This window comes from Xiphias gladius, chromosome 1, assembly GCF_016859285.1.
Source record: "Xiphias gladius isolate SHS-SW01 ecotype Sanya breed wild chromosome 1, ASM1685928v1, whole genome shotgun sequence".
Lineage (NCBI taxonomy): Eukaryota > Metazoa > Chordata > Actinopteri > Istiophoriformes > Xiphiidae > Xiphias > Xiphias gladius.
Genome location: NC_053400.1, coordinates 24,098,936 through 24,123,418, shown reverse-complemented (window position 1 = coordinate 24,123,418; position 24,483 = coordinate 24,098,936). Strand labels below are relative to the sequence as shown.

At 38.8% G+C, this 24,483-nt stretch overlaps 1 protein-coding gene across 7 annotated transcripts in view; it reads left to right on the top strand.

Moving 5' to 3' along the window:
* The window catches only part of LOC120792858 (protein diaphanous homolog 3-like), a 162,282-nt gene extending 139,415 nt beyond the window's left edge, over nucleotides 1-22,867 (top strand). For all 7 annotated transcript variants that reach the window (XM_040132259.1, XM_040132252.1, XM_040132283.1 and 4 more), the window contains one exon: nucleotides 21,895-22,867. In XM_040132259.1, coding sequence (XP_039988193.1) covers nucleotides 21,895-22,265 — 371 coding nt within the window. In that variant the 3' untranslated portion in view covers nucleotides 22,266-22,867. The remainder of the gene's footprint in view (nucleotides 1-21,894) is intronic.
* The last annotated feature ends 1,616 nt before the right edge of the window (nucleotides 22,868-24,483 follow it).

Sequence of the window (24,483 nt, the reverse complement as noted above, 5' to 3'; positions counted from 1 at the left end):
TGACAAAATCTCATGATTCCGAGTTATCCACAGGAAGAAATCATATGGTAAAGTGCGGAAAAAGAGGAGAAATATCACAGCTTTCTCCCTCCCTCTCCTGTGTGTCAGTGAGCAGTTTGCTTTAACCTTTTTCTGACACTACTGACTTGTGTTTTGTTGGCTCTGCACTTGTTGGCACAGCTGAGCCTCCAGCTGCTGCTCTAAAACATGCCAGTCAGGCATCTTGTATTTGTTTTTTATGTTTATTCTGATAGGAAGACAGACGCTCTCGTACTACTTCAGATACCAAGATAACCAACATCATCCAATATAATTTACTGTATGAAATCAAACCCCGTAAATTCAGTATACAAAATCTTTGATGAAAAGGTGTCGAAGTAGAAGATTTGGTATTTACTTATTGGTGAAACTTAATCTAAACTATAACCTCAGCATATCCTCTTCGTCCTGCATTTTGATATACTGTATAAGCACGACAGACTTCTCACATGCAGTATCTGACCTTTTCCTTCCATAGTATATTGAAAGATTAATTTTTATCGCAGTTTTCTCCTTAGATTATGACTCTTCTTAAAAATATTGCTTGTTTCTTCCTGTATTTGAACAATTTTTACTTTTTCTCCAAATCAAGACTCACAGTAATATGACTTTTTTTTACATTTAATTTTATTTTTTTCTAAATCTGATCTGCGAAAATTAGGTATTTATTTTTCTTTTTTTCTGATACACAAAAAGAATAGTTTAATGTATGTTGTCTCCTATATTCAGTGTTCTATGTCTCCTCTTTCCCAGGATGGGAAAATGGTCTCAGACTTTTGGACTGTACTGTACCTCCTGCACATATTCATAATTTGTTCAGCCTTAAGTACAATTTCCTTGTCTTTTCTGTCTAAGGAATATTATTCCATCACCTTCCTATCACCTTTCTTTATCTCCATACCTTTCCATAGATAGTATTTCTCACACCACCTGGAGAAAGACAAATTATACAACTCGGGGCTTAGCCTGTCAGAACACATTTTCGGTCTTGATACTGTCAGGACTCATTACTAGATTGGATTATGGAGCAATATGAACTTGTTTTTATATGTAGCCAAGTAAAGCTAAGTATCATTGGTCAAACTGCTTTTAAACATAGGTATAACAAGGAAGAGGGGACTGAAGGAGAGTTTGCCTGATAAATAAGAGATGACAGGAATGAAGAGGAGAGAGAGAGAGAAAATAATGTAACAGGGCCAATCACGCCCCAGTGGTTCTACTAATCACACAAACAAGGTCACTGTCCGCCAGAGCCAAACTGGCAGGCTGTATGCATACATCTGAGGCATTGCTCTGTCACCCCCCCCCCCCCTCTCTCTCTCCCCCTCCCCCTTTTGCAGTATCTTTCTCCTTCTGTTTCGGTCACTCAGTTAATCAGTCGCACAAACAGGCTTACTGGAACACCAGAATTATCAATGGGTGTAGAGTACATAAATTACATTATTCAGTATACAATACATTATTTAACCCACATTTGATCAGCAGAGTAACCAACTTAAAAATTGCAGTTTTTATGGGAACACTGTGCTAAATGCTAAAGGCCAAATTTTCCCTAGTTCCAGCATCACAAATATGAGCATTTGCTACTTCATTTTTATTTCACTGTAAATTGAACATCGTTTACGGTTTGGCTTGTTGGATAGACAAAACAAGCAATTCATATACATAACTTTGGGTATTTTTTCACTGTTTTCTTACTTATGGGCAAAAATCAATCAAGAAACTAATTGGCCCGTTAATTTATAACGAAAATAACCTTTGGCTGCAGCCCTGTTATACCACTTCCATGAGAACCCCTCATCTTTTAGGTGCTATACACACCATTTTCACATCTTTGGATCTTTAGTCTTTTTTATTAGTTAGTAGTCATGTGGGCAAAAAGGAATCTTTTCTGAGGTAGATTTGGAGTCTTAATTTATTACTTCTTAAAAGCAGCTTTCAAACCAATCAGAGAGCGTAACTGCAGACTGACTCAGGATTTGCATATTGTTCTTAACAAACAGCACAAATGCCTGTTCTACTTGCAACTGTAATGGTGAATGATTAAAAAAAAACACCTGTGGATTCAGTTTCATTTTCATTCTTTCTCCCTTTCTGTCTCTCTGTCTCGCTCACATACACTCACACATACACGACCAACACACACAGTTACAGCTCCCTTGACAGAGAATCTCGTGTTTCCCCGCTACCCTTAATTGGCCACATTGTGGAGGGAAGACAACGTGGCAGTTTTCGAATGTTAGTGGCCATTTTCATGTAGAGTTCATTAGAGAGTATAAGAGAATAATGAGAGACCCAGGGGGCTCAGACATAATGTAAAGTCATCACCTTCTTTTTCCGTCTAGGGCACTGTCCACACAGACTCTATTTTCCTGTTGGTATTCAAGTAGCCTAAGCACAGTTTGGAAACCAAGCCTTCATGGAAGGGGTTTCATAAAGGTGATGAATTAAGTCATTTTGCCATGTTATTTTCCTGTGTTTTTCTTTTACCCACAGTTGAAAAAAGGTTTATTCTTACCTTTCAGTCAGTTCTCTTTATCATTAGTTCTCCATTGGGTTTGCATCATTCTCTCACTCAAGATGTTGCCAACAGTGTGATAAGAAATGTTTATTATTAGGAAGTTTCTTCATGTTATCACGAGGACATCAAGGACTAACACATTAAGTTAGTATAAACGTGGTACTATAATATGTTGGATATGTTGTTGGAAGAGTAGTTGTCATTTGGAAACCAGGGCTATGACACTGAATTAAAAAGGTTGAGGGTTGTTTTAGTTGTATTCCTTTGACTGTTTGAGGGAGGGTGCTCACATTGCCACCAGAAACTGTTATCTTTGCACCAACGTTAGTTTGACAAGCAGCGTACTGGTTGCCACAAGTTTGTGATTTCTCAAGGAGGATTAGATTCAGCCCAGGCCCTGTCATGGCCAACACCCTGATGACAAACTACATAAATGTGAAGAATCATCCATCACACACAAACACACACACACCGACCAATGTTGTCCCAATGCCCAGAAGGTAGAGGCTTTGTATGTGTTTATGGCCTTAAGTGCTGTTGACAGGTGAAAATAAATCCCACTCTCATTTCCTCCTTCCCTGTTCCTTTTTTGGTTTTGTACTTTTTCCTTCTCCTTTCCTCTCCCAGTCATCTGTTTCCATCGTTCATACAAACCTGCTTTCCCTTTTTGCTTGTTCATTTTATACGCATTGTGTATTCCTGCTCTCTATTTTTGTACCCTGCAATGGTCCTGCATTCCTTTTTTATAAGCTGTATGTCTTCATTCTTCTTTGATACCCTCACCGCTGTCACCAGTTAGAGCGGGATGATAAATGAAATTAAACTTGCAAGAACCAGCAGTCCCTGGCTAAAACATGCACCTCTTAAAACATTGCCAATAATGTAGGCTTTACAACCCTAGAACCAGTTCTTTACTTCCCATCATCAGTAATGCACTAGGCAGATGATGAAGACCTAATGTTCTGCTCCTTTTTCCCCAGTATATAAAAATGCTAAAGCCCCTGCCACAAAGGTGTTTTGTGTGTTTGCCACTGAAACTCCTTCTGCATGACAGAGAGGGAGTGAGGGAAGTAGGGAGGAGGAGCAGTAACAAGGGAGATGTTGTCAGGATTCGTCACAGTCCCCCTGTATAAAATGCCACCAGCATTTTGAAACAGGAGCCACAGAGGAGTAGACATTAGCTTGATGTGTGTCTCTGTATATGCCTGTCTGTGTCTTGGGGCCATTTTACTAATACTGCACATGTACAGCTATTTTCAAACATGTCTTCAAATCAAGTTATAATAAGATCCAGGTAGTTGGGTATTAAAGATTTGTAAGCTAGAGCTGTGTAGTAGGCACTAGGTGTCTTGTTCCTGTTGCTATGATGAGCAGAAAAATTGATAGAAGAGAAAATGTGTGTGAATGCCAGCAAAAATTAGCACATCTTTACATTCACATGTACATGTGCATCAAGTGGCATTAGTCATGCCGGCACCCCTAGTGCTTCATGCCAGGTGGTCCGTGATGGTGAGGAAGAGAAAAAAATGGCGAGCTATTGTTTCCCTCTGTGTAGCCTCTGTGTTTTATTCTCAGCAGTGACTGTGCACATGCTGAGTGGAAAACATGAGCTCTATAAGAGATCATCTCTCTCTCTCTTCTCCTCCACCCACCTATGGCAATGAAGCTTTAGCAGTCACCATCCAGCACCACAAAGCAGCCTGTTCCAGTAGGTGTCTGTGTTGATTGCACTGGTTCGGTTCCATGTTTTTAAGGCTGTGTGCCCCTGTATATGTGTATGTATGTATGTGTACCTCAGCTGGGTATACATGTTAGACCTTGGTAACCCAGTTTCAGTCAGAAATAGACATTCGTAGCTAATCCTTTAATGAGAGATTGGGAGAAAGAAGGAGAGAGGTGTCTTTTGTGAAGCTTCCAGCATCATATTCAATGAGGACATGGTCTGTATTCAAAAACAGTATCAGTGCTTAAATCATTTCATAATCTTCTCCTGTCATTTTGTTGTTACTAAAAATCATTCACACACAGTGAAGTCTGGAAATTAGCAGTAAGCCTACACTGGAGAGTTTTCAACGTGTCACAATCACTATATCTTAGCCTTTAAAGTATTTATCCTTAAAAAACTATATTAAATGCCATTTTTCATTTAATTCAGTTCAATTCAGTTTTATATATAGTGGCAAATAGTAACATACAGGTATCTCAAGACATTTTACAGAATAAGGTCAAGACCTTACAATATTATAGAGAGAAACCCAACAATTCCCACCATGAATAAGCACTTATCGACAGGGGAAAGGAAAAACTCCCTTTTAACAGGGAGAAACCTCCAACAAAACCAGACTCAAGGTGGGTGGCTGTCTGCCTCGACCAGTTGGATTGAGAGGAGAAAAATGGGGGTTTTAAGGAGAAAAATGGGGGTTTTAAACCTAGTCTTAAATGAGGAGAGGGTGTCTGCCTCCCGAATCCAAACTGGGAGCTGGTTCTACTGGACAGGAGCTTGATAACTGAGGGCTCTGCCTCCTGTTCTACTCTTGGAAACTCTAGGAACCACAAGTAAGCCTGCATTTTGAGAGCAGAATGTTCTTTTGGGATAATGGGGTACTATGAGGTCTTTATGATACAATGGAGCTTGGTCATTAAGGGCTTTGTATGTAAGGAGAAGGATTTTGAATTCTATTCTTCATTTTACAGGTAGCCATTTTGGATCAACTTGAGGCTTTTCACAGAGTTATTGGGATTTACATGTATACATGTATTATAGGTACTCACAACCTCACAGGAAATTCTGTATGTACTGTATGCAAATACAATACTGCTGGGTCTGATGCATACAAATAAAGCCAGTGGCTAGCTAACTTAACTGCTAATTTTTGCTCATACAGAAAGCATTCACTTTTATACAGTGTGTTCAAAATGCATCACTTATACATCTCATTCTCATAAAACAAGATGAACATACTTGACAATAGTGATGGACTGTCTTGTAATGAATTTGGTAATTATTTTGTATAGGTAATTATTTGTGCAGCATCTAACAGAAAGCCATGTTATGTTTCACAATAAACTTTTAGCTCTTTGGCAAACTAGTACCCTCAGATAATTAGCCACCCCCACATCCAACTGTGTTTCCCTTAATTAAAATATTTGGCCAAATTCACAATGGTCTGCCCATGAATAAGTGTTAATCTGTAGCTACATTAAACTTTCATTAATGCTGCACTTTTCACTATACATATTATCCAGAACCACTTTCTCACATTGTGCTTGTAAAGACAGTGCCCCTGAGAAAACATGGTCTAGCCAATAAAATTTTCATGGTAGTTAATTTGCTTGTTGGCAAAAATGCACCTCAGAAAATTAAGATTTTCTTATCAAGCACTTTGCCCTTCTGGTGAATTTTACATTATTATTAACAAAATGATTAATATTGGTAAAAAGAGTCTTTTTTCATCATCATTCATCCACAGTTGCTGAACAAGATTATTGTTGCAGACCAGTGCTAAATGTGTGTATGCTGTATACCAGAATAATACCCTAGGATCTTACCGGATATGTAAGGTGGTTCTTCACCTGTTATCTTCCTTCTGGGTTTAGAAATGTCTAATTATGTCCAGACTCAAGCAATTCCAATAACAATGGAAGCTTGGCCTCCTCGCCAAGTGGTTTGGCAGATATGAAATCAGTGCAAACCAAATCTGATTTGTGAATGCCCAGAGCTATACTTTATTCTGACTCTTGCCATTACCTTGTAGCCCCCCCACCACTGTCTTTTCATTACTTTAATTCTTGTATATCGTACCTTCTGTTTACTGTTCTTGCATGTCTTGGAGGCAGTGTTGATTTATTACAACCACTAAAGTTTATTTTGAAAAAAACATTTTGGCTCAGTCACATTTGCTCCCTTTAGATCTTCCCTTCTATAAACACCTATTGCTTGTTAGAACCTATGGAATACTTGCTCTCTCTCTCCATCTGAAAGCAGAAGTATAACCAAATCCTCTGAAGTTTTGCATAGTTGCTTCACCTGGGGTCTGTTCTTCTGTTTATAAATGTAAAATGTTGTTTTTACAAAGGCAAAAAACTCCTGCTGGGGGGGTGTTTCAGTAATAAATACCTTGATTCACACCCCTGTCCTGTACCCTCAAATACCAGTCGCATTGTCATTGTTCCATTGCGGTTGTCATTATTTGTTTGTGCCTTTAGTGAGAAACACATTTCTCACCACACTAGAAAGCTGGCATTTTTTTTTCAGTGGGTGTATAGAGCGTTGTTTTTTTTTCTGAGGTTGTTTGTGTTAAGATATGCTATGTATTTTTTGGTGAATATTTACGTGGCCTTTCTGGCTACACTATTTCTCTCTCTTAAATCATAATGAGGCAGCTATAGCTAAAATTAACTGTCATTTAAGTAACTTTCCAAAGCAGTCAGGAGCCACACACATGTGCCTACATAGCCCTGCTCTCACCCCCTGTTTTATATCTCCTGTCTGATCAATGTTTCAAACAGACAATAGCACCAAAGCTTTCCTGATTGTTTCCAGACAGAGGGTGTTACATGCTGTCATGGTGCTTTTTCTTTTTTCTAAGTTATTTACTTGTGTTTTTTCCCCCCTCAATTTCTTCTTTGTTCCTGTGTTTGTCTTGTGCGTGTTCGCTGATTGGTGTTGTGATAATTACAAGTAGGATTTTGCCACAGGCGCTTCTGTATGCACTGATTACTCACACTGAGCCATTGTTCTTTTCATTGGCTGATTAAAAGAAACAAACACACATGTAGATGTTATTTTTTGTATCTGACTGTGTTGAATAAATTGCACAACGGTGCGGAATTATAATACACCTGTGAATCTCTTGTTCTAACCCGGATTCAATGCACATCCACATTGAAGTATATTTTAAAGCAGTTATTCAACACAATTCAATTAATACCTGTATTGATACAATGAGATGTGATGCTGTGCTACAACACAATTTAGCAGTGATTCAGGTCCATTTTAGTTTAGCGTTCACTAAGTTGCAATAAATTATTTTTTTACTGAATCCAGTCATATCCAAGAGTAGGATATGTAGTAAAATTGCAATTATACTATTATTTTTGGAATCCCACTTGTTTAATTGTTAAAAAAAAAAAAAAAAAATGTATACATTGACTGCAGTAATCAGTTTCAACCATAGACAGCTGTTTCACAATTAGAGGATGGAGCAAGATTTCGATATTGTTTTTGTTGCAGGTTAATGAAAGCAGTAACTCTGTCTTCTACAGAGAGTTTCATGGCATCTCTTAGAATGTGTTATGTCAATGCTACATGTAATGATACCTGGATAGGAGTTACGCATACTGAAACAGTTGAAGTGCTACTTAATATTAACTACTTACTACTTACTATTTACAACTTAATTATAAAATAATTTATAACAACTTATAGAGTTTGTCTTTCTTTGAATTTGACCAAAATCCCTGACAAAATAAACGATACATAAGGCAGCAGAGCACTGAGGTTTTTTTTTTCCATCTTCCTGTTTTGAGCAAGGGACGGTCAACACATGATCTGAACTTTCACTGAGCTGGTAAGACTGGCAGATACAAGGGAGAGAAACATACAGAGTAAAAGACATTATTAGCTTTAAAAAAAAAAGATATGCCTGTCATATCAAGCTTTTCTGATACAGAAATGCCTGCATCGATTCAGCTGTGATTCCCTCCCAGCTTTGCCCTGATTCAAGCAGTTCAAATCGATGCAGCTGTATCTTAGACATTAAGCCCGACGCATTGATTGGTGAAACGTGACACGACACCCTGTGTGTGTGTGTGTGTGTGTGTGTGTGTGTGTGTGTGTGTGTGTGTGTGTGTGTGTGTGTGTGTGTGTGTGTGTGTGTGTGTGTGTGTGTGTGTGTGTGAGTGAGTGAGTGAGTGAGTGTGAGAGAGAGAGAGAGAAGACACACGTGTTTGCTTTGATTTCTTCCAATGTTTGTAACTACAAGGGGGCTGTGAATGGGGATTTTGAGCATGACCATGTACAAAGAAGAAAATTACCCCACACAACAAACACCTCCTGTTCCACTTCTGCTCCACGTTTCTGTAGATCAAGACTAACGTGAGCATTGAACTAGCAAAACCATTTATTTGTGTGTAAAGCAAGTACTTTGTCAGCAGGACTTTTTGTGATCTCTGATTGTTGATGCAGTCATGTATGGATACGTGCACATTTTTATTTCAAAGCCTCTCAGTCCTAGTCAAAGCTTTACCTGTGTTGCAACCCTTTTGGCCAGCCATTTACAATATTAACCCATTCTATTGTCCACACTGCTGCTGACTCTATGGACTACCGGGGCATAGAACATGTCCGAGGGTAGCATGGATTGCTATGGCCCCCATGGGAGCTCTCAGAAGGAATCAGATGGATGACACACTTACGGTAAAACGCTGCACTCTCCCTCAGGCCAGATCTGTTAAGGATGCGTTTGTGCTAAACCATCCATACATTTACAGATATTACACACGTGCCATACCAGTGATGGGAGTATTGTACACACTTGGAAGTTAACTAAAATAATAGTTTATTGCCTACACTTACACCTACACAGACACTTGTGCACCCACACACACTGAGGTCACTGTTACAGGTCCCAATCAGCATGAAAGTTATCCCCTGGGTGTTAACTAACAACTGGTTATATAACAGAGCTCCACAATTTAAATGTGTTTCCTCATCTGAAGAGGGTACCCACTTCTGTTCAGCCCTCTATTGATTAAAATCAATATTGTCCAATCTCATCAACAACACTGTCCTTGGCCTACTGATGTGTGTCTTGCAGAGGGCTTGGGGTGTGTGATGAACTACAGCTTTCGTTGAACAGATCCATACTTTTTGAGGTGATTGGGTTAATGTGTTCCCCTGAGCCATGATGCATACAACCTCCTATTTCGCTGCATCATTTGTCTGCTGCATTGATTAGAGCTTCATTGAATGGAACAAGGCTGGCCAGCCATCAGTTCTAAGAGCATAAGAAATATGAAAAAACACTGTGACGAATAGCCGTGTCCATTTACATGTGTGTGGCTTGTGTAAATGTATTATTATATGTTCTTCCGTAGTGTTTGCGTAGACCATTGATGCATGTATTTTTAATTGCCAGGCCAGTATGAGAATTAGAGGAAGAGGCCCCTGGACAGAAGCTGAGCTAAACTCAGCCATGCTACCCTGTCACTTACTTAATTTGTTTCCTCTCCGACTCCTCCCTTGCGCTCTCATGCTCTCATACTGTCTCTGTTGCGTTCTCTTTGTTATTCTCAGTGTTAGTCTGAGTGGTGCTAGCTGACTTTCACTGGGACACCGCCTTGATTCTAATTGCATTGATATGTCAGTGAGCTCCCATGGTTGCAGGAGTGCATAGTGATATTACCCCAAAGCACTGTGGTGGTGCCATGTGAATTTTCCTTCCTTCGCACTGATGACTCATGGAGTCATCAGTGAGAAATCGTAGGAATGGACTGAGCAACACTTATACAAACAAAACACTTTTCCAATTCAGGATTTTCTCTGGAGCAACATGGCTCTGAGGCAGTACCTAACTTGTGTGTGTGTATGTGTGTGTGTGTGTGTGTGTGTGTGTGAGAGTGTGTGTGAGAGAGAGAGAGAGTTTGGCACAATAAGCCCTCAAAGCCCTTCAGCCATACAGTGGATTGCAGAAAAACATGTAGTGCCTGTGACGTGACCCATAAGTTTCTAATGGGTTGTTTTGAAGCCGGGATGTGAACTCACCGCTTGCCGCTGTCTTTTCTAATTAGTGAAGCCAGAAAATCCAAATTTGTCTCCACTTAACTAACTTTCACAGCAAAAGCTACAATCACATCTGTGTTTTACTTTCAGGCAGCTGTGGAAGTGTAAGGTTTGAATAAACAGTATGAAAACTGGAAAACCATGCTAGTCTTATGCGTGCACTTGCTGTCTGTTACTCTTTGTTGACTTGCAGTGTTTTGTCCCTGTATCTTGCCTACATTAGGTATATCCATTTGTCTTTAATTTGGCCCAGACTTTTGAAAAACATGTAAAGATCTTATGTTAATGATATTTATGTATTCATTTATTTAATGTCACCATCAGTCTGTATTTCACCACATTGGCTTGATGCTTGCCTTTCTGTTAGTTTTAATTCTAGTATGGGTTGATTTGATCTAATTTTTTTCCTGCCAACTGGTGGGTGGGTGTGTGCAGATGCTCCTGCCCACAGGCTTCTGCATGTGTGTGTCAAGTTTATTCATCCAAGATTATATCTGAAATCAAGTGGAAGGATAAAATTAGCATATTGAAAATTTTAGTCAGTACATCAAATATAAGTTCCTTATGTGTTCTGTATCAGTAGATCTGGCTAGAGTCCTCATAAATCTTTTTTATTCATTTGGTATTGACTTCCATCACCATGCAATACATACATTCAATCCCGTAGGCTTATCATTATTTAACCAGTAATGCGCAGTCGGTCTATAAAAGTTGCAGTTGTTCTAAAGTTATACTCCTTACTTTTCTTTGTTTAGTTTTCCTTTGGTTTTCCTTCATAATGTTTCCCATACAAATGTATTTACCTTGGTATTTGTATCAAAGTTATCAATGTTTAGATTGATAATATTATTTCTTAATCCGTGTTTTACATGGATGGAAAAGAACTAATTAATAATGCTCCTGTATGTAACTGAGTAATATTAATGCGGTGGCACTTTTTGGATTTCATTCTAAAATCAGTAATTCGGCTTTCTTTTAAGACGATTTCTGATTAAGTGTTTTTGTGATGGAAGACAGAGTGGCATACTGTTACTGAATTCTGTTGTGGCACATTAGAGGATATTCCTTTCAAGTTGAACCTCTTTTCTTTTTAATAGTCAGTATCTAGGCAAGTTTATTTATAATCCTCCTAATATTAAGCTCTTTAATTTTAGTTTAGTTTAACCAAGTTTAATCAGTCACTGGTGACATTTACGCCATGTGCTCTGATATAAACACACTGTGATGTCTTTGCTTCTTTTAATGGATTCTGAGGCAAATAAATGCTATGGATATGCTTCAATTCTGTTTATGACATAAAAAATATCATGATAAATTTATGCTTAATGCTTAATTATGCAATTGTTATTTTATATCCAGGCAAAGCCTTCAGGGCTGCTATGGGCGTTGTGAGGGTGAAACTCATAATCACATACACTCGTTCTTGCTACGCTATCTGTCACATTTTGATTAGTGAATGTTGACTTTTTTAAAATTCGATTCTGGATCACTTTGATCTCACTGAGACTGTGCTCTCAGAAGCAGGCTGCATTGCAGTCTATCACCACTAATTTTGCTGCATTTTGCTCACTTTTTGGAATAAGAAACCTGTTCCATCTTGCAGAATGAAGGAAAACTATCTCTTCTACCCGGTGGTCTGTGTGATCCCCTAAGAAGAGATGAGTCTGAAGGACAGCTGAGAGGTGAGAGTTACGGCACCAATAAAGAAAAAAAAAATTGAGTTCCAGACAGCAAGAGGGAAGAAAAGGAAGGGGAATGAGATAAAGAAGGCAGGAAGAAATGCGCAGTTGTTTGAAAGAGAGAGAGAGCAAAACCTGTGTTGATGGAGACAGGCTGGTTACCAGATGGGTTTTGTCAGAGAGAAGGGGGAACAGAGAGAGGGAAATGGTTAAGAGATGGAGGCTGATGTGGCTGTCTGTAATGCGATATGGCAGATGCGATTTTATTTTTAGGACACAAGGCCCCAGAACGATAGGTTTTATAGGGTTTTGAGTGGGTTGATCTTTTTAAATATTCAACTTCAATGAAATATGGAGCATGACTCCGGGCTGTTTGGAATTCATAAGTCTGTTTGGCAGGACTGGCCTTGCATATTGAGAACTGTCAGAGTCGGCCTTAGTGTTGGGCACAACCCCTCAGTTGGTAGTAGAAACAATGGCAAGAAAGAAACAGCGTAAGAGGGACTACAAGAGACAAAGAAAAAAAAGTGTTCTGTTGGAGGTTGACATATTTAATCACCTTTTGATGTTAAAACAGTGGGTGATACTAATTGTGTTACATTTAAAGGTGTTAATGAACATAACCCAGATGAAGTGGTGTTGCTAAATGTTGCTTAATGACCACTTGCATAGTGGTGGGTATTAGATATAGTTCAGAAACATTTAAATTGAGTTTTAATAAAATACCTGAGTTCTGGTCAGGTATTGTTCTTTGATACCTTATGTTGATGAATGTCAATATATCAAAAAGAAGAATCAATTCTTTTTTCATTTAACAAAAGAGGCCAGACTTCTTAAATGTTAAACATTGTCCACACACAAGCAGCAGTACAAGAACATGGTCTAAATAAGCCTAGAACTGAAACTTTAAAAAAAAAAAATTAAATCAGCAGCAAACAAGATTAGGAATCCAGCCAGCTTTTGATATACCTTACGGTTTTTGATATTTGGTGCTACCGATACATTGTAGTTTTTACCCCAAAAAAACCTAAACTTTAATATGTGCCAGTAAATTGTGTTAAACATCACGAGTTTATTCTTATTAATATAGCACCTTAATTCTCGGTGCTGAATTTTTTCGAAATGTATTTGCAATCGGGCACAAACGATTTTGTTAATTGCGTAAGAATTCATCGGAAGAATGAGGATTGAAAGTGTCTTATGGAAACATATTATGCAGGTTGTTGGCTATGCTTTCTATAGTCTACCGAAGTCTGTTTGTGTACAACACAGAAGAGTCAGTTATGCTCCTCTTATGTCATTTTAACTTCGCCTTAGTCAACCAGTATATTAATCCACATAACTGACGGATTGGAAGCAGAGAAATGTGTGTTTTTTTCCGTCTGTCTGTCTGCAGATACATTTGCGAGTCCGTTTCAGCTTTGTGTCTGGAGGCGTGTGAAGGATCAATATTTTCCTCTCCCAGTGTGACAGGTGTACACCAGTGGAGAAAGCGGTGATAGAAACCCTTAGTTAGTGTGAAGCCACTGAGGGGAAATACATATGCATTAGACTGAGACTGCTGGGAATATTTACCGGCAATAACCACACAAAAAACAACAACAACAGGTAGCAGAGCCTGAAACCAAGACATGTTTAATTCATGCCAGAGGCAGCAGAGTATGCTGGCTGTACACCTGTATCAATGAAATAGCTGGTGCTTATTAAAAAAGGACTGTTTGTATGTCTGCATGGGTGTGCGTGTGCGTCTATGCGGTGATGTGTGTCTGTCGGGTCATCTTGCTGTGTTTGTGTCTGCTGTCTGCTTTTGTGTGTGTGTATGTAGGGAGAAAAAGAGAGAGGGAATAGACACAAGAACCCTAGGAAAGCGATGCTGTCCCTGTATGAGGAAACATTCTCAGTCCATTACCCTGCATGTAGCTATAATGAGAGTAAAGCAGGAGTAAGAGCCCGGGCTGCTACAACCATCTGCCAGGTGTATTTCCTCTTTTACACAGGTGGACAGATTGTTTTATATTGTAAAGGGTCATACCTCTTTTTATGCACGTTTTACCACATTTTGTTACATATTGTCTATTTGTGTTATCACTGACCATGGCCTGAAGTGCAGCAAGTTTTTAGCTAATGAATGCACTTTAATAACCTGCAGAGATGTAAAACTTACTTGCGATGGGTAGTTTAGGGCACTAAACATCATGGTGCTTTTTATTTTTATTGTTTATTTTTCTCTCCAGTTATCTTGTTGCAGTGCAGTTGAAAGTGTGGAAAGTCATTATTTCAGGAAGATGCTATTTCAAAGCTGGTAACAAACATTAATTTAACTTTTATTTATTTTTCGCTCAAAGCACAGTCCAGCATTGTGATTATATCTGGTTTATGTGTGATATACATTGTAGCCATTACACTATTATGATAATACTAGTTTGCTATAGACGATGTGACGTCGGATATATCTGTGTACGCTCCACCCACAACAGTCAAACCTTCAATTATGCACAGTCTTGTGTCTATATTGAGTTATGCTGGCTGTCTGTCAGTTACTTTTTGAAAAGGCTACTAGAATGAATTTGTCACAATAACAATGATGTTGACATGTGATCCCTTGGAAAAGATCAGTTGCATTTGACACTGGAGGGGTGAATCTTGTGGTCCATAAAGACAGAAGCTTTGTTTATTTGTATTTTATTCACAGTAGAGGATCCTGTGCATTTTGAGCCAGTAGTGTGTATAGGGTAGCAGTACTAGTGGCAGGGAACCAGGCTCACTTTTGAGGCATTGTTAGACTCACCAAGGCGTGCTAACGCAATGTCATGCTTGGCTGCAGCTCACAGTGGCTGGGGTTCACACTGAGGGGCAGAAGACTTGAGGGACACCCAGCTCAGCCCTTTCATATCCTCCACATCGCCCTTTTTGGTTTTAAGCAGCAAACCACTAAACACCCCTACCAACTCCTTGCTCACGTCTACTTATGCATTGCAGATGAAATGTGTTGGCATGTCTTTATAAGTGTGTCCCTTATGTACACATTTGTGCTTGTGCAAAGACCATTGCCATGTCCAGCTAAAGCATATTTACAAGGCTGTTTACTTGTAGGTGAGTGCTAGAGGGTGACCTAAATGTCAAGGAACTGCTCCTATTTTCGCTTTTGAAATACTCTAGTTCTTATCCAAGCTTCAGTTACTGTGTTCAGAAATGAACACTAAGAATGTCCTTGTCACCATTACAGTATATTGTTCTTATTTTAAACTCATAGTTTTTTACTCTTGAAATAATAGGCCGATTTTATCTCCCAAACATTATAAAACCAATTAAAGTCTCCAATTATGTAAGCCCTACTCAAAAAGCACATGAGCAGGATATTTTCCTAAAGTTTGCTTGGGGCCTTTACAAATTAACTGGACTGAGGTGGTAATTGAGAAGGGCCAGCACTGTTCTCTTTGTGGACTGATCATCACTGTCGCTAAATCAAAACATGTGGCAGCCCTGACAAGATGTAATACTTGCCCCGAGAGTTGCAAGTAATTATTATTTTCTTTGTTAATGAAATAATCATTAATCTATAAAATGTCCAAAAATAGGGACAAATCCCATAACAAATTGCCAGAGCCCAATTTGACATAATCAGATTGGTTTGTTTTTGTTTGTTTGTTTGTTTTTTGTTTTTTTTTGTTTTTTCCAACTAACAGTCCAAAACCCAAAGGGTATTAAATCTACAACAGTATAGAACAGAAAAAACAGCAGATCCTCACACACTCGAACAAGAGAATGTTTGGCTTGCTTGCTTGATAAATTACTTGATAGATAATTCAACACATGTTTTAGTAATCAATTTAGTTTTGTTCATCCACTGATCAATTAATTGTTTCTGCACCATTTTTCCAAAACCTACAAAAACTAATGCCATTTGGAGCCAGATAATGCTGTCGAAACAAAAATGTATAGACCAGAGGACAACTAAAAAATCCAAACCCAGTCATAAATTCACACACTTATCCTTCTAAAAGGCGACCAAATTATTTTGCTTTTTCACTAACTCTATGATCTATTCTTCTGTATTTCAAAAGAGATATTTGGGGTTTTTAAATGTGGGGAAGGAGAGACAGAAGAGGAGGGAATCAAATCGCAGCGCAACAAAGGAAAACACTTTGATATGCATTAGAGCAGGACAGGCTTCAGTTACTTATAACAGTGCAGGTTTGCACATTATCCACAGGGATTGTTATAGTGCTCTTTGAACAACATATCCCCACACTTCCTATTTTATCTTCTTCGCTCTCCTTTTTGCTCCACCTCTTTTTCTGTACTCTATTTTAGTCTAGTCCAAATCACAATCATTGCCTCCCAATCATGCCACACTCTCTTGAGGCTGTTTGTCCTGTCTAACTTGTCATCTTCTCCCTCATCATCCCATTTCTTCCACTGTTGTCCTCCTTCCACTCTCCTCTTATGGCTTGCTGCCTCTCCTCGTTTTTAATCCTGTAGGCTGTTTTTCTGTGTGACAGAGAAGCTAGACAGACTTCTTTTGCACATCCACAGTTTACTAAGATGAGCAAGCAAGGGACAAACCTTCAATGACTGGTATTCTGCCAGGTAATGATCTTTAATTACAGCCAGCCTACGCACACAGGCAAACTAACAAGCTGTCTGCTAGCTTTTACCTTTTAAAAGACTCACTCACTCCATTACACGCAATTATGACACCATGCATTTTCAACTCTTGAATGTAGCTTTTCTCTGCTTTTCTCCTTTCTGTATATACAAGCACAACACATTAAATCATAGTTTTTCACTGCAAAGTACTCACAATCTCACACTCACATAAACAAAATGATGAGGCTGTTTTGAATCAGTAGTCTGACCTCAGTGGCATTATGCACCTGTCCATTAGAGGGAAGGAAGTTCTTAACCCCTCCAAACTCCTGCTCAGTCTGTTGATGATTCAGATTTTTCTGTTCCACCTCTTTTCCTCCTTTTTAATCAGTTGTTCTATTCTGAGGTAGTGAAAAAATGCAGTCCGTCAGAGTTTGTCAATCATTGATACATGTAGTCATCAAGCCTTTTCATCTGTTCTTATATTAATGGAACTACAGTATTATTTTCCCTCTTTATTGCAAGATTGTGGATAGAGTCTGATGAACAGGTACTTTATCAGAAGAATGCTTAGCTTGCATTGTAAAATTCCAGTACCAGCCACGTATACTTGAACAAATGAGATAAATCCAGGAACATCAGTGTACATCATGTATTTTCACTCGTACACTGGATCATAGGGAATGAATGCTAGCTGGCTAATTGCTGGCTGGCATACAGTAAAAACATAACCCTGACCCCCACGTCTACTGTGTACTCTTAATTTTTAACAAAGTCTGATAGGGTTCGAAAAAAGGCATCATTTTAGAGTTAGAAAAGTCATGTATAGATGACATGACTAGTCATTTATTTAATAAGTCGATCTCCAGAAAATGACTCAGCAACTAATTCGGATGATAAGCTTGGTAGCTGAAAGTAAACTATGTAGGACAAGAGTTTTCTCATCTTTTCACCAGGATGGAAATTTTTATCATATATATATATATAGATATAGATATATAGATAAGTGTGTGTCTGTGGGTGTGTATACACACACACACACACACACACACATATATACACACATACATATATTAATAAAAATAATGATTAGTCATAAACTCTTTTTCCTCTGATCTAACTTCAGATGAGCTCAAATATTCTGATTTAAAATAGTTTAAAGTCATTTACCAAGCAAACATGCCGAACGTTCTCTGGTTTCAGCTTCTCAAATATAAGGATTTGCTGCTTCACTCGGTTTTATATTATTGTGAAATAAATATAGATTTGGGCTCTGGTTGAACAAAATTATCAGTTTGAAGACATCAACTATGGCTGGAAATCTGTGCTTGACATTTTAAAATTGATCAGAAAGGATAATTGAAAGTTTAATTAATATTTAAATTAATCATTGGTTTCTCTCTAGTTTAAAATTTTGTGTTTTGCTCTAAATTGAATTTTGTTGCTCCATATACTTGACCTGATCCTTGTGCAGTAAGCCGGTTTTCCATTTTTTTAGATGCAAGAAAACAGGGCAAATAGTCATCATTATACTGAACATGCAGCAAACTGCAAACCCAGCTAGCTGTTTTGTGATATATGTCGGGTGTAAAAGTGTGTGTTTGATCTTGCTAACTTCAGCTTGTTGTGTCAGTCACTGTGGAGAGAGAAAGAGTCACTTCACCGTCTGTATTTTTGTGAGTCTGCATGACTACTCTCTTCTTAAAGTGATCAAATACAGCAAACTTCATAAGAGAGGAGAGACGGGAGGGAGATGATAGGAAAGGCTCATCTGCATCTGTATTTGAAGTGGCAAATGCAAATGGACCAAGTGATCTGACAAGAGGAAAATGTGAATTCCTCTCTGCAGCTATTTGCAGAAAAAAAAGAAACTGCTTCCTCTATTAGACAGGGACTTTTTGCATTCCTACAAAATGCCAGCCTATCAGACATTTAATAAAGCACCATGGTTCCATCTTCAAGTTCCCATATTCTCAAACCATTCAGAGCAGCGATTAGTCTGTTTTCTTTGAGATTTTATTTGTCGTATGCTACAACAGAGCCAGTGTCAGTAGCTGTGAGACTTACAGTTTAAAGACAAATTTTACACAGAGCAGAAGAAGAGACACAACAAGCTCAGTCTGCCAACTCCTTTATCATTGTTTTTCTTCTCCATTCTGCCTTGCAGCAAAGTAAAGAACAGTGGCAGACTGAGGACTGTGATAGACTGGTATTTTAGCAAAATCACAGTGTTCATGTTTTACAGACACTGGAAAATACCAGTCTTCCGGCTTTCTCATGTGTTGACTGTTTTGCTCAAATCTCTTAACAGCTCTTCATGTAGATGAGTTCATTGTCACCATAATGGTGGCAGGCAGTGTAGCTGTAACAGTTAGGGAAAGAAGAAGACATGCAAGCACTGCTGCAGTCTAGACTTCACTTTCTGTCTCACTGCTGAGGCTCCCTGCCTCAGCCTCCCTGCCTACTAACTTCTCTAAACTTCAAGAGAAAATGAAAAAAAAAAAAAAAATCTCTGACTGAACTGTCAGTGGTCAAGTGTCATTGTGGGTAATGTGTGCAGCAGGTTTTGACAAGCTAGGAATATGTGGAATTTAAAAAAACAAAAAAAACAACAATCTTTTAATTTTTAAAATACTGCATCCCACTCATGGGACAATTGGACATTCGTCTTGGTAGCAGTACTTTACTTAGATGTTTCTTGGTCTCTACCGAACTCAGTCTTCACACAACATTGTAAATTATACCTTGTTTGAAAGCTCCAAGTTTCCTGTTTCTATCAGTGCAAAGCAGTTTAGGATCCCCATGTCACTGCAGTAACTGTTGACACGGAATTGGTTCAGAGTTCTCCAAAGTGTTTTTAGATTTGAAATTTAAAAAAAAGAGAAAATGTTTTGATTAAGTTACTGACTGTCAAACATCTTCATTTATTTATGAGTAAGAATCTTAAATTTAAAAAAAGTTTATGTATCTCTGATTTTTTTTGTTTTTTTTGTTTTGCATATCACATATCTAAATCTGTATGAAATTGTCTGAGAGGGATAAATGCACACCCCTACCGTCGCAGCATGTGTTCAATAAAAGACAATGTTTTTGTCTGTAAATTCTTGATCATAATCCAGAGCAGCAGCTGCATTTCGATTTGAAATTCCACTTGACTCGTTCTCCTGTGAAACCAGTGTCGGTTGTTGGTTTAAAGGAGTACAACCCACGAGATGAGATATGTTTTACATCTCTCAGACGTGTGTTACGGCTTAGATGAAAGCATGTGTTGAGAAGGTAGCGAGGCTTCAAATGAAGGGGGCAGCTAGGTGTCGCAGGCAGGCAGAGTGAGAAGAAACTGAACTTGCCAGCACTTTGATCATGTTCACCACTAAAGGCCAGAGCCCTGTTAAGAAGAAAAGAAATTCACTTTTGAACGAGGGGTGTTACTGGAGTGGGGGGTTTTTAAAACCCTTTTTTGAAGTGTAAATATATATGTATTGATACAGTACTTTGTATTTCTCTATAGTATGTATTGTACACACAAAATTATTAAGGATTCATGTAGAGCAGAAGATAATTAAATGATAATTTATGGTAATACATACTAAAATAAATATAGACAAAGATTCACGTTTGAATTTTTTCAAAACTGATCTCAGATAGTACCCTACTTGTGTGTTCTTTTTCTATCCAAGATAACAGAAATGGCATCAGTTTAAAATTTCAACAGAAGTGTAAACAAGATATTAAAATGCAAATTGCTGATACCACAATTGATAAGTTTCCCAACATCGGCTTTGAATCTGTGAATGTGTTATTTGTAAAAGAAATGTGTGTTTGCGGGGCATTACCCTGATGGAAAAGAAAGAAACAGGCACAGGGGGTAGATGACAGCTTTTCAGAGGGAGGAGAGAGGAACGGGGCTTGATAAGGGAGTATGGAGCAAGAGGATCGACAGTGGGGAATAATTGTCATCTTTTACAACTGAGGCTGCAATAACAGGAAGAGGCAGCAGAAAGGGTGAGATAATTAGAGGACACTTGGATTTTCAGCTGTGGTAAATGTTCAGGCACAGCAGCAAGGAAACACACTACTCAATTCGTTCTTTTATAATCCATATTGCCTCGTTTGCGGAACGAGCTTTATTGTCAACCCGCTCTTGTGTGCGTGTATGTGTGATCGTTGGCTCTCTTTGCATAATTTTGTGGTCGGTTCCTTCTTGTCTGCTCTCTTTCCTCCCTTTATCCTTATTTATTTGTCAGAGGTTGTGTTCAGGGACGTTCCCTGTCATTCGTCAGCGCGGCCCATAAAACACACTGTCATGACTGACTGGCCACGCTCCAAACTCATTACCGATTGGCTGACAGAGCGGGTCGCTCTGTTCTGCTCTGCTGTGTTTGACTCCTGTTTGCCAGACATTTCAGGCTCAGGAAACTTTAAATGCGGTGGTGTCTTTCCTCGCGCCATTCCTCTCAGCCTCACGCTCAAGGTCACATGAATATGGATTTACCCTCTCCTTCCAGCACACACATACTGATGATGAAGTCTACGATCTCCTCAGACGGATTATAATTCAGAATGTAGTTCTGATCTGGGCCGCCGCTCTGTTCCACTGTCTGGGTGTGTGTTTAAGTTGGAAACGAGAAGGGAGGGCGGGAGGCTGAGAAAAGCGAAGAGCGGTGGAAGGGTGGGTGTGGGGCAGTTGTCGGTAAAAGAAATAAGAAAGATGAAGAGGACTACTGTACGAGCAGAGAGCTGAGATGAAAAGCGGAGGAAGGAGAATGGATGATGATGGTGGAATCAGGGGAGGCGGAGCGGGGTGGGAGGGTGTCATGTAAGAGGTACGGGAAAGAGCCTGGGAGATTGGAAAAGGGCGACATACAGTGTTATTGAGTTTCTGTTGCGGTTGATCAGCTCTAACCATTTCACCATATTGAGCCTGGTCGCGTGCCATGGTGTGTATTTGTGTGTGGATCCATCCAGACTAACAGTATGCACATTGAGCTCGTGTGTATATATGTACCTTTGCTTTGTTTTGCATGTGCATATACTTACTAAAGTGCTTCTTGTTACTTTCATTTGATTTCTGTTATTCCATCATTTCATGTTTGCTGCAGGTTGACGGACACTACATTTTCGAGTAATTCACTTGCTTTTTTTTTTTTTTTTTTTAACCCTTTCTCCTACTCTCTGTCTTGCTTGTTATTTAATCTGTGATCCGGTAAACCCCTTGCTTCCGCATCAATTTCATTCTCATTCTCACAGTTGTGCTCACTGCTTTGTCTGTTTTTCACTCACAGAAAACAACAAGGCACCTTTACAAAGGTCTCGCTCTCGACAGAATATAAATGTGGGTTCAGCGGTGGTGAAAGCTTCCCCTGCCAAAGAGGCCCATAACGAGTCTGAAGGCCATCCATCTGCAGCCAGGGCTAAGGCTGCGGTGTGTGCGGAGTCGGGCAGCAGGTACAGGAACACCCCGGGTCACAGATACGGGCTGGACAGAGAGAGGGTGGTGGAGAGAGAGACGGTTAAACTGAGTGAAAAAGAGGTGGAGGTTGAAGCACAGCCTCCGGCCTTCCAGCCTTCCTCCACTGGTGCAGCAGTCAGCAGCTGCAGCACCAATGGAGAGTCAGATGTGGAGGCGCTCCTGGCCAAACTCAGGGCCTTATGAGGTTCATTACAGCCAGTTTGTACACACATCTAAACATGTTCTGAATGTGACCCAAAAGATTTCAACAATTTTGTAAACAAGAAGAAAATTTAGCTATTAATTGCCGTGGCAAAAATACCACGGCAATTGAATTCCAAGTATTTACATTAACTAGGTTTTGGGGACTTTTTAAAAGCTTTATGAAGTACATTTGTATAAAGCTACTAATGCATTTGAAGACCATGTTTTAGCACTTGATTGTGCAGAGATAATCCTTTTCTAGTAGAAAATTCTGGCAGGTAGAGCACAGAAAGCTGGTCACACTTTGGCCCACGGAATGTTCTCAGAGGTTCATGAAAAAAGAGACTATTTTAATAAAGTTCTGATTTGATGGAACTACTAAATGCTCAAAATAAAACGAAATAAAACAGTCAGATAATTCAGCAGTGTCTCTACCTGATCCTGCAAAGTGCACTGCCAAAACTGTTTGGCTATAATTTATATATTCCTTAACAATGGAAATAACTTAGCTTTTTCTCTGAAAGTAAGAGATGCATTGTTGCTAAGCACATCCTTTGTAATCCAGAAGTATGCAAGATGAAATAAAAGGTATATCACATTTTCTGCTGGATTGGCATTTCCTAATATTGCTTCTAGCATTTATTTTAAACCTTTACCCTATATCTTATTCTTACCTTGATTTTAGTTTTTAATTCATAAAAATGAATTAGTGATTTACGTTTGCAAATTATTAGTCACGTACGATAAAAAAGACTAAGCTTATATCTGCATTCATTATTTTTGGTATTTAATTATTTTCTATATTTTTCTTTTATCTCCTATAAGTCTTTTTCATTCCTTGTGGGGCGATGGAGTGTCTTTTATATTCAAAGTATTTATCTTATTGTTCGTATTCTCTATAAAAATGTTATCTACATTCTATGAAACTATAAATATATATGCAAAGGATCAATACATACGAGTCCCAGGATGTAACAGTAATTAGATGTAATTTGACAAGTTGATTCCGGTTGTACTAGACTGTTCTGTCACTGTGTCATAGCGAGTGAGAACATTTATACACAGTGAAAACAGGTCTGCAAAAAAGGAACAGTGTCAAAGAGTATTATCGTCCAAATTTGTGGCAAAAAAAAAAAAAAATCAAGTTCACCCAGCCACAGGTTTGATGCAGAATTGATGCTGTTTTTTTTCTTCACCTACATTCCTGCTGAAATTACTCATATCTTGCGTAACTTGTGTCTGTATTCATATCACTCATGTTTTTTAGACCGTTTTACAATAAAATAAAGACAAAAAGTGTTTGTTGTCTTTGTCATAAATCACAGTTTTTCAACCAAATGATTGTAATGAATGCATGTCAAATGTTTGTCTGACTAATACCTGTCTAATATTTACCTATTTAGTTAACAGAAACCGTACACATCCTCGCTATGGTTATCCTGTAATAATTGTCATTTATAAAGTACAGAGCGACACAAAAACATCTAAACACCTCACAACATTTAAAATATCTTTGTTACAATTACAAGCAGACACACCCTAACTGAAGGCATAATACTAGTTAGCAGCACTTACCAGCTGTAAAAGAGCTAAAAAACCACACTTTGATCAACACCGCGGAGACAAAATGAGGCAAACAACACAGGTCTAAAGGGCTGAGACCATCTGTGCCCAAATTCTCCCAAGTGATGATTTAGTCCTTCTTTCAGTCCTCCCTCGAGTGTTTACAATATTTTCTTTACCCCCCTGTGCTGTTCTTTCCACATCAGCTTGGCGGAAATTTTATCACCTGCCGGTGTCCATGAGTGGTCCGCACGGATGCTCTGTGTGCAGCCCAATCTTATGGCCGTGGGTGTATGGGCTGACAAATGTGTGAACGTGTGTGCTGAATCGGACACCCACTGTAGTACAAACTCAACCACTGTTGTAGACCTTATTCATACCTTTAGTAGGACTTTGTGCTGCTGAGAGAGTACCGTGGTCACTATCTGCAACTGGCTGGAAACCTTTGCAATTAACTGCCTCTGAAAGACCTTTGTATGTTTCTATAGTCTACGTTTTATTTTTACTTACTTATTTTTAAAATGTCAAAACGGAGTGCTTTTTTTACACAACATACAGTGTAAAAGAGACTGTGTTACTTACTGCATAATTTGCTACATGATGAGCTCAGTTTTCTCATGATTCATGAATGGATTTGCTCATAAAATACTCAATG